Consider the following 10,700-nt stretch of genomic DNA (forward strand, 5'->3'; position numbering starts at 1 on the left):
GACAGAAAGTGTGCTCCTGGCACTTGTCCTCCTGCCTTGAAAAGACTCCAGAACCTAATCTGACTGTACCTAGAGCTACCTCTGCTTGTGAGGCTCCCAGGGTCCCCAGGGCTGGGTTATTTTTACCCTGTGACACTGGAAGTCCAGAGGTGTGCTTAGGGATAGCAAAGCTCTTCTGGCTACCTACCTAATCGGGTAGATATAGTGGTGTGAATCTCTGCCTTGATGTTTCTGATGCTGCAGTTTCTCCCTCTTTTGAGAGAGAAAGCCACCTCCCTGTGATAACACAAACTCCCTCTGTGTTGGACATCCACACTGGGGATGGAAACCCCAGTGTGGGAAGGAGCCACGAGCCCTGCAGGACCTCATCAGGCAGCAGTCGTCTTGCCAGAGGCTCTGTAGGTCTGATCAGCTGCATCTGCTCTGCAGGGCTCTCCAGCTCTGGGACTTCTGTCTGGCATGCTGTTCTGAGGTCAGAACAGCTGGGTTTTAGCCCTGTCTGACTTCAGGCTTGGGGAATCTGCCCTGGGGGTCATGGCTCAGGACCAATCCACTGCTTGTCCACTGTGGTGGGGGAAGCAGGAAGCTCTCCGTTCTCTTCTCTCCCACTGTGGCTTGGCCTTTGAGATTTTTCTGGAGGCTTACTCTTGCATCATAACTCTATGAGATCCTTGTAACCTGCTCAGCTCTGAAACCTCTTGGAGCAATTGAAAGAGTGAAGGTTTCCTGACACCCAGGGGTGACTTCCTGGGCTTTGCCTGTGACGGGATAAGAATGGGTATCCTTGTGACAGGGTAAATAAGAGTGGTTGATGGGGACTCACCACTTTGGGTGGCCTTCTGAGAGCTGGTGTGGTTTGGGGGCCATTTTTTCCCCACTTGCTTATTCCTGACCTTAAAGAATGAACATGCCCATCTGAAAGGAGGTTCCTCCTGTCTTTCAGAGCAGCTCCAGTGAGAGACAGCAGCTTCATTGAGAAGATGAAGAAGACGGTAAGCTTCTTGCTCTTGCTGCCAGGGGTGCTGGGAAGGTGGGGGAGCTCGTGTCCGTCCCAATTTTCTCTGGTGACTGTCTAGCTGTGTCAGCAGCGGGGACTGGTTTGCATACAGGCACATATCTGCTGCAAAGAGCATCCAGAGGAAGGCTGTGTGGGCAGCTCTCAGTCTATGCTTGAGAGTTGTTCTTAGAAAAAATTGAAGTCAAAATTTGGTGAGGGGAAAAAAAAAAGTGTAATATGAGATCAAAGTCAGGAGGGAAATGGCAGAGACTTTAAAGTCATTGGCTGGCAGTTGTTTATCTGCGTGGTTGTTTCCCAAACTGGCTCACTCTGGAATGGGAACTGTTGTACACAGAGCTGGCAGCTTTTGACTCCGCTGGACTGGACACAAGAGGGAGCAGAGGAAGAAGCAAGGGCTGGATATATTTTCCGTTTTACTTCAGAGTAGCTGGCTTGCGGCAGAGCAGGAGCCCTGGTGCTTAGGCACTTTCCCAGAGCTTAGGCAAGTCTGCTTTCTCATCCAGGGAGTTCCTGGTTTCCAGGAGACACGCTGCAGCCTTGGGGCTGAGAAAAAATCTTACGGGTTTTACTCTTTGCTTTGGGTCTTAGTCTGATCTGAGTCATCCTTCTGAGATTGACAAGTGTCATGTTCTTATTAACAGCTTAGCCTTGAGTCTTCTGCTGCAAACATGACATGGAGTCCTGTACCAGTGCAGACTCCTAGTTGCTTTTAGGTTGCAGTCCAGGGCTCCTGATGCCAGGCGTTTCCTTTGCTTCTGACAAGATGGGCTTTGTCCATGCATTTGCCAAATGAGTAACCACCATTTAACAGGATTTCTTTTTCTCTCCAGGGGCGAAACATAGTGGTTTTCTACGGTTCCCAGACGGGTACAGCAGAGGAGTTTGCTAATCGTCTCTCCAAAGATGCTCATCGCTACGGCCTCCGGGGCATGGCAGCAGATCCAGAGGAGTATGACTTGGTAATTTAGCCATGAACAGCCTCAGGATAGGTAGCATCCTTTTAGCGTCCCCTAAAAAACCCCAGAAGGAGCCTGGCCAAGGGACATTTGCCCTTTTAGTAGTGTCATTTAGGGAAGGAAAAGGTCAGCCTGAGAGATGCAGAGATGGACTTGGTCCTTGCCATTCCACAGATTTGGAGTGAACACTGCAACATGAGTGAAAGAGGAAGGTAGCCTGGAGTGTTTGGGAGTTGCGAGTCATCCATTGGTAGCATTAAACTTGCTCAGTATTCCCTTTGTGGTTAGTGTTGGTCCCATACTGCTGCAGACTTGGACAGAGGCATTGACGTTGTGTTGTTCTCCAGAGTGAACAACAATCCTGGTCTCTTGAAGCCTTATATAGAAAATCCCATTGCTTTTCTGGCAGGGTAGAAGTATTGACTTGCAGTCCAGTGAGGGTGGTTAGCTTTATTTCCCCTGCCATTTTGGGTGTGTTTGGCCTTCCCCAACCCCTTTTGTAATGAGCTGTTTGACATTACGTGGTGCTGTTCTGCACACCAGAGGTAGCTGTATTGTAGGAATAGGCTTGCCCAATAACCACGTTGTGGTATCCTTAAGGGTTTGTTCTTTCCTTTGGTTGTAGTCGGACCTGAGTCGCCTCTCTGAGATCGACAAGTCCTTAGCTGTGTTCTGCATGGCCACTTACGGTGAGGGTGATCCCACGGACAATGCCCAAGACTTCTACGACTGGCTGCAGGAGGCTGACACTGACTTGTCAGGTCTCCGATTTGCAGTAAGTGGCTCAATTCCAGTTTATGATGCATTTGGGCAGGGAAGTCAAAAGTCCTCCACTGTGCCTGCACATGGCTTGGGTAAAGGCACAACGTGATGTCTGTGCCTTGCACGCCTGTGTTGGATGTGGTCCTTATTGTCTTCCTCTCCCAGCTTTGTGGATATTTGCAAGCATATACCTGGGGGCTTTAAATGCAGATGTCGGAGTACTCTCTCCAGTCACTAAACTGCAAGGGTTTGCTGGGAATGTCTTGCCACAAACAGCCCAGCAGGCATTGAATAAAAGATCTGTAAATAAGTTAGTCTGGTGCTGCTGTTCAGCAGCTAATTGAGCAGCCCTGGGCCAGATCTTCTCCCACAAATTAAATCACTTGGAGGAGCGCATAGCTCTCTTCCTGTGCTGAACTGCATAACTGGCTGAGATACAGCCACCTCACCTAAACCCTGGCCAGATTCCTTAGGCGGCATAATAATTGCAAATGAGGAAAAAATTCACTGCTAGGGATGCTAAGCTGCTCTGTATAAAGTGGTGAGCAAACATGTGCTGAGCTGTTCGTGGCAGGCAAGGGACAGCAACTGGTCTCTAGGCAGTCCAGGCTCTTACTGGTCCCTCGAGGAGATGGCACAGCAGCTCTGGTATGTGCATCCTCTTGACACGCCTGAGGCATGGCTCAGGGGAGGGAGTGGTGCCGACTGACCAGACATGCTCCAGTGGTAGATTCTTACTCGAGGTCCACAAATAGCTGATGGGGAGCTGAGGAAGGTCTTGCTCCATTTCTTCAGCATCCTTTGCTGGGTGATATTGGCCAGATGATGCCAACTGGATGGGAGAAGTCCAGCCCCTGCTTCTCCATACTCATCAGCATTCCCTTCCAGGTCTTTGGGCTGGGGAACAAGACTTATGAGCACTTCAATGCCATGGGAAAGTATGTGGACAAGAGACTGGAGGAGCTTGGAGCCCAACGTGTCTTTGAACTTGGCCTGGGAGATGATGATGGCAAGTGAGTAGCTTGGCTTGAGGGGCTGGTCAGAGCTGGTTAAAGCATCATGGAAGAGACCTTGGCAGGGGTTTGGCTCTACTACTCAGACAGAAATAAACTCCACAGGGAGCTGTGGGAGCTGACATGTGTTTGAGTGTGTGCCTGTTTGCTCCTTCCTGATCCCACAATCAGATCCCAGTACCCTTAGAGTGTCCTAGGGGATCCTGTCCCTGGGAAGTCCCACATCAACTTTAAATGACAATAGTTATATACTTGAGGAGGCTTTGCAGCCTCCTCTGCCTTTGCCCTGCTGCAGCTCCATTGCTTACCCAGTCTGTATAGATAAACTCACCCATCCCTGTGGAGGAGGCAAACTCCGCCTTCTTGTGAACTGTTTGTTTTATGGTGGGTGGCAGCAATTTTCCAACTTTTTTTTTTGTTTGGACCTCTCTCTGCCTACCTGAGTGCCCTGTGGGTCGCAGCTTAACCTGGGAAGTTACATCAACCTGGCTTTACCTCTAAAGGCTGCAGGGTCCGACGAGAGGGATGTGCTGTGTGTGGGAGGATCTGAGCCCAGAAAAATAAGCATTGCCATGGTGGAATCTGCCTTTTAGGAAGGTGACCTAATGCTAGGAGTGGGCAAGGGGGAGATGAGTTGGTTAAAGACCGAGTCTGAATAACAAAGCCTTCCATGGCAGACCTGATGAAGGGAGGGGTGGTTGGTATAGCAACACTTCCCTCCCACCCACTTAGTGATCTGAAGATGCGCTTCTGGTGATCCATGGGCATGTGGACATACTAAAACTGCTTGGACCCAAGGGCGAATGTCTTTTCCTGTGGTGAAGGAGGAAGTCCATAGGGATCTCAGATGGTTTCTCTGGGAATACCACTTTGCTCCCCTTTAGACAGGGTTATTGAATCTCTCTTTTGCCCTGGCTAGCTTGGAAGAAGACTTCATCACCTGGAGAGAGCAGTTCTGGCCAGCGGTGTGCGAGCACTTTGGGGTGGAGGCTACAGGAGAAGAGTCCAGGTGGGTATGGGAGCAGGTGGTTCTGGGTGCCAGAGAGATTGGCCACCTCTGGCTGGTGGCTGTGCCATCAGCCCTGAGCTGCTGTCCCCTTTTCTGTGCACTGCCTCCCCTTCTAGATATGAGGGCACATGCAAAGTAGATCTATGAGTGGGGCTGTTTGGACTGAGCCTGCCCTGGTGCGAGTTTGAACCCAGCTCTGGATTTTGGTTCTGAATGGGGATGTGGTGGGTTTGGTTCCTTTGTGGGTGGCTTTACTGGGTTGTAATGCTCCCAGTGAAGCTGGTGTTTCCTCTTGGTTTGGGCTTGCTGCATGGTCTGCCTGCTCCCTAATGTCTCGAGATGGGCAAAGGGGTGGAAGTTGCATTTGTTTTTGAACTGTAGCAAGTCCAGCAAAGCAGATGATGGTTCCAACTGTACCTTGTGATTTTTTCAATTTTACTTTTTTCTCTTTTCTGTCCTGCTTCTTCCGCCAGCATCCGCCAGTACGAGTTGGTGGTGCACACAGATGTGAACATGAACAAAGTCTACACTGGTGAGATGGGTCGTCTCAAGAGCTACGAGAACCAGAAGCCGTAAGTGCCAAACCGCCCCGGGCAGGGTGTAGGTGGGCCAGGCTGCAGCCGACGGACTCCTTGATGTTTCTAACAAGACGTTCTATGCAGGCAGTGTCATTTCTGCAATGCAGCCGTGTGGCAAATGTCTGCCCAAGAGAAACGGGCTCGGGTCTTCACTGGGACTCTCAGGGATTCCCTGGTTAATGAATCATTAGTATGTGAGAAGGTGGCTGTGTTCACATACGCTGTTTGGCTGGTACTTCTGCAGCATCTCTCTTGAGGTCACTCAGAGCCTTTCCTCACCCATGGTGGCTAATGCTTGATGGTTGCTTGCAGTTTTGCTTTGGGGAGATTAGCTTTATAAATTATTTCCGAACTCAAATATCTCTTTGAGATGTGACATCACCTCCAGTCTACTTTTGCATCACTTGTTCTTAATGGGACAGAAGCTGTTGACTGCTGGCCTGTGCTTAGAAGGAAAATGATTGGTTTTGTCTGCCAGAGTGGGTAGCAGCAGGATCAAAATTTGGTTTGTGCTGTGGTGTGCTTTGAAACATGAGCCGGGACAGCCCCATGCTCAAATCATGGGAGCCTGCCCTGGAGGCAGAGGGAACATGCCTGGATAGAAGCAGCACTGTGAGCGTGCAGGAGAATAACCCAGAGGATCCTTGTCTTTCCTTCCAGACCGTTTGATGCCAAGAACCCCTTCCTGGCCCAGGTTACAGAGAACCGCAAGCTGAATGAGGGTGGAGAGCGACACCTTATGCACTTGGAGCTGGATATCTCCAATTCCAAAATCAGGTAGTTTCCCATGGGAGCCCTCTCCTCTATTTTGGCCGGAGCAGCCTGCATCAGGAGCAAAGAACAAGGATGTGGTGCACTGGCCTTATGCAGCACTTCAGAAGTGGACCTTGTGCTCATAATTACTTAATGCTTCCCCTCTGGGCTTCTGTACCACATCAGAACTTTGTCCCAGCTCTTGCACTGTGCCTGGCTGTACCAGCTGGCTGCCCCGTGCCCCTCCGGAGCTGGCTGCGCATACCTGCCCTACCTGAACAGTCCCAGCTGCAGGAATTCTCTAGGAGTCATTAAAAAACTGAGGGGGCAGATGGGCTATGAGAGAGGGGAGAGCTGGGGATGGCTTATGCCTGGGTTTGCCTGGCTTAGGTGTACAACATAGCGGGAATAAAGCCCTGTTCTTAAATACCCTCTTGCTGGCTTAAATTCCTCTGTGTGCGCTTGTGAGAAAGCCACGAATCCAGGTGGCTTAACATAACAAAATACTACAAAGATTTTGAGCAGCTTTGCTCCTTGCCTGTCAGGGGGTTGGCCTGTCCTTGCTGGAAGTCTGGCCTTGTTGAAGTCTCTGGAAAAACTGCTGTTATCTTGGAGGTCCCTTGTTAAAAAAAAAAAACAAACCCCAAAAAAACCCCAAAACCCAAACAAACGACCCAAAACTTTGTTCTTAAAACCCTGGTTCCACAATGGTCCTTTCTGATGTTACTGCCAGCTCTTCAGGCTTGCTGATTGTACAGGCACTGCGCAGCAGTTCAGATCTCAGTGTTGTCCTCCTGCCCCTTGCACCAGCCCGCATGTCTTCTAGTTGAGCATCTCAGGCTTGGGGTGGATGAGAAGCGGTGCTGCTGTTTCATCTGCTCTCCTGCTCTCGTGCCAGGTATGAGTCTGGGGACCACGTGGCAGTATACCCAGCCAACGACTCTTCACTGGTGAATCAGATTGGCGAGATCCTGGGCACGGATCTGGACACAATCATGTCCCTAAACAATTTGGATGGTGAGTATGGATCACCCCTGAGCATCAGCAGTTCTCCTTTGGCTACAGCCTCTGTCCTTCCCACCAGAGCGGGAGCCAGATCACCTTCAGGTCCTGTAGGGCACCTCCAGACAGACAGAGATCCTGTGGCAGCTCTGAATGCTGTGCCATTTTAGCAGTGGCTCAGAGCCCACTTGCTGAGAGCCAGCTGAAGTGGGTCAGTTGTGAAACGTACTTAAGTGTGCCCATTCAACAAGAAATTGTGTAACAGCACACTCCTAATTACAGAGCACCAGCCTGCCAGAGCATCCCTCTGCCGCAGAAGCCCTGGAGCTCAACAGGGGCTTTAGTGTCTGAGATGCTGTTATTCAGTCCTTGGAGGAGGCACGGGCTTGGGGATTGAACTGCCAGGAGGGAGCACTTGTGCTAATATAAAGAATTCTTGGGCAGTGTTCCCAGCAGAGCTGGCCTCTGGCAGGAGGGAGATGGTAGCTCCTGAAGCAGTGCCGCCTGACCTGAGGCATGAGATGTGCTGGCCCACAAGCCTGAGAGAGCTTGTGGTTTCAAGAGGGCAAGTGGCTTTAACTCACAGCTGGAGCCTGTGGTCCCCTGTGCAGCGTCCCACGTTGTCCGACCTCGCGCTGTCATTCCTATCCCATACGGACCTCTCAGTTGGCTGAACTGAATGGCTCCAGCCTTGACTGCTGGTGCTTACCTTTCCTAAGAGGGCTCTGAGCACAACTGCCCATGGCTGAGGGAGACCAGGGACACTTCTGAGGCCAGATCTGAAGGAGGTGTAAGCACATGAGGCCAAATTAGCTGTGGAGATCAGCCCTCCTGCTTGGTCTGGGAGTTTGCTGGATGCCTCTGTGCATGGATATCTTGGGGCAGAGAGCCTCACTGGGGAGCACGAGGGTTTAGGCAGCATCTGTGAGACACAAAATGGGCTACTGAGAGATGTGGCAGCTTTCTCTCCAGGCAGCTTTGTGCTGGAGCTGCTTCAGTGTGGGATTGGGGCTTTGGCCAACAGGCTGATTAAACCCCAGGGCTGCTCTCTCCTCTCTGAAGCCTGTTCCCGGGATCTGTCTCCAGCTCTCGTACACTGCATGTAGCTGCTGGCACAAAATCTTAAACATAACAGCATGTGGTTGCTGATTTTTATCTCTTTCTCTTTTTCTCCAGAGGAATCCAATAAGAAACATCCCTTCCCCTGCCCCACATCGTACCGTACAGCCCTGACGTACTACCTGGACATCACCAACCCACCCCGCACCAATGTCCTCTACGAGCTGGCCCAGTACGCCACGGATGCTGGCGAGCAGGAGCGCCTCCGCAAAATGGCATCGTCTGCTGCTGAGGGGAAGGTGGGAGCCGTGGCCTTCCCAGGAAAGCTGCTGGGTTGAACTGGGTGCTGGGGGATCCCCAAAAAGGATCCAGGGCTGTTGGGCACCACGTGCAGAGAGCTGAGGGAGTTTGCCAGCCACGTAGGGGAGCCGTCACACGTGTGCCCTCCTTGCCCGCAGGCTCTCTACCTCAGCTGGGTGGTGGAGGCTCGGAGGAACATCCTGGCCATCCTGCAGGATATGCCCTCGCTGCGCCCCCCCATCGACCACTTGTGTGAGCTCCTGCCCCGCCTGCAGGCCCGCTACTACTCCATCGCCTCCTCCTCCAAGGTGAGCATGCTTCCAGCAGGGACTGAAGCTGCTGAGACACCTACGGCTGCGGCTCCACAGTGCCACAGTACCCCTCTCAGCTGGGGACTGGGCGTGGGGAACTCGCCCTGGTGACACTTTCTGTGAGGGGGCAGCTTTAGTTATCTCTGCATGAGAAAAGGGGGTTATCCCAACTTCCACAGGGTGTGCAGAGGGTCCCACACTGCCGCCAGCTGCGCCCTGATACCACCACCCTCCCTGCAGCCCTGTTCCTCTTTGCCCGTAGGCCTTGCTTTCAGGGCTTGGAATTGAGGTGGCATTTTAGGGGTGGTCAAAATTTACTCTTTGTGCCTGAAACACTGAGGTTGTTGGCAGTACTGAGGGAAGCTCAGTGGTCCTGAGGTGAGACCGGGTGGTGCTCCAGGTGCAGGACAGAAGCCCCATGGGGGCCATGCTAGGTTTGATCTGCCAGGGGAGAAATAGCTGTCCCAATGTTAACATTAGATTAATCTTCTCTCCATCCCTAAGCACAAGGGCCTGAGCTGTGGGTTGCTGGGGCTCCCTCTCTGCCTGGCGTTGACATCCCTCCCTGCAGGTTCACCCCAACGCCATCCACATCTGTGCCGTGACGGTGGAGTATGAGACCAAGACTGGACGCCTGAACAAAGGTGTGGCCACCAGCTGGCTCAAGAACAAGGTGCCTGACAAGAATGGGAGCAACTCCCTGGTGCCTATGTATGTCAGGAAGTCGCAGTTTCGCCTGCCCTTCAAACCCAGCACGCCTGTCATCATGATCGGACCAGGGACTGGCATAGCCCCCTTCATTGGCTTCATTCAGGAGCGGGCCTGGCTGAAGCAGCAAGGTGAGCACCCAGAAACTTCTGTGGGGACTGGAGCTGCTGCAGGACGGTGCTCTGTGGGGCTGGTTGGTGCCTCCAAGGTGCAGCTTATGCTGCTCACATTGCTGACAGGTCTAGCAAGAAGCAGAGGCGGTGGAGCAGGTTGAACAGCAGCTAAATGTTTTTGCCTGGCACAAAGATGCTGTGTCCTCCTCTTGGCCAGAGGATGCTTGGGGGGCAGATAGACCTGAGCCAGTTCTCCAACCTCTTGCCACCATGTCTCTGAATAACCACAGTCAAGTCACTTAGACTCATTTCTAAAGCATATGGGTACTTCAGGGAATGAGTCTCGCTTCCCCTTATAAACAAGCAGTTGCATGGCCTTGCTCCCCCCCCCCAGGTTGGCAGGACAAGGGGAGGTGGGGAGGACAGGGTTGGGGGCCACAGGGAGCCAGCTGATGGGTGCTGTGTGACTCTGCAGGCAAAGAGGTGGGCGAGACAGTGCTTTACTATGGCTGCCGCCGTGAGCGTGAGGACTACCTGTACCGTGAGGAGCTGGCCCGCTTCCATCAGGAGGGAGTCCTCACCCAGCTCAACGTCGCCTTCTCCAGGGACCAGGCTGAGAAGGTACTGCTCTAGTCCCCCAGCCACGTGCTCATGCTGCCCACCATCGCTCCTGGCCGTGGCAGCAGGGGAAGAAAAGGCCCTGAAGGCTTGGAGATTTGCAGCCTGGAGCCTCACTGCTAGGGAAGGCCCATGGCAGTTATAGGAGGACCCAGCATGGTCTTGGGGAGCCATGAGCATAGGCTTGGCTTCCCCTTCCTCGCCATGGCCTGTGGCATGGGGGCTCTGGCTCTGCTCCTCTCGCCTTACTCCCACCTTGTTTCCTGCCAGGTTTATGTTCAGCACTTACTGAAGAAGAACAAGGAGAATGTCTGGAAGCTGATTAATGAGGGGAATGCTCATATCTACGTGTGCGGGTAGGTCTGGTGGCAGGGAAGGGACTTTGGGAAAACGTTCCAGTTCTCAGGAAAATGAGTGTGACTCTATTTACCCACTTGTGTGTTACAAGCCCTGGGAGGGTTATGCTGTCCTTGTTCCCAGGGAGGGCAATCGGGCAGGTC

General features: G+C 52.5%; 1 protein-coding gene across 3 annotated transcripts in view; it reads left to right on the forward strand.

Annotated features, from left to right (window-relative positions):
- The window catches only part of POR (cytochrome p450 oxidoreductase), a 30,471-nt gene that overhangs the window by 18,613 nt on the left and 1,158 nt on the right, over positions 1–10,700 (forward strand). For all 3 annotated transcript variants that reach the window (XM_075113453.1, XM_075113454.1, XM_075113455.1), the window contains 13 exons: positions 944–992; positions 1,849–1,977; positions 2,600–2,749; positions 3,625–3,749; positions 4,669–4,758; positions 5,232–5,330; positions 5,997–6,113; positions 6,988–7,106; positions 8,268–8,449; positions 8,609–8,758; positions 9,333–9,600; positions 10,058–10,203; positions 10,471–10,556. In XM_075113453.1, coding sequence (XP_074969554.1) covers positions 944–992; positions 1,849–1,977; positions 2,600–2,749; positions 3,625–3,749; positions 4,669–4,758; positions 5,232–5,330; positions 5,997–6,113; positions 6,988–7,106; positions 8,268–8,449; positions 8,609–8,758; positions 9,333–9,600; positions 10,058–10,203; positions 10,471–10,556 — 1,710 coding nt within the window. The remainder of the gene's footprint in view (positions 1–943; positions 993–1,848; positions 1,978–2,599; positions 2,750–3,624; positions 3,750–4,668; positions 4,759–5,231; positions 5,331–5,996; positions 6,114–6,987; positions 7,107–8,267; positions 8,450–8,608; positions 8,759–9,332; positions 9,601–10,057; positions 10,204–10,470; positions 10,557–10,700) is intronic.

Source organism: Phalacrocorax aristotelis, chromosome 18 (genome assembly GCF_949628215.1).
Source record: "Phalacrocorax aristotelis chromosome 18, bGulAri2.1, whole genome shotgun sequence".
NCBI classification, from domain to species: Eukaryota; Metazoa; Chordata; class Aves; order Suliformes; family Phalacrocoracidae; genus Phalacrocorax; species Phalacrocorax aristotelis.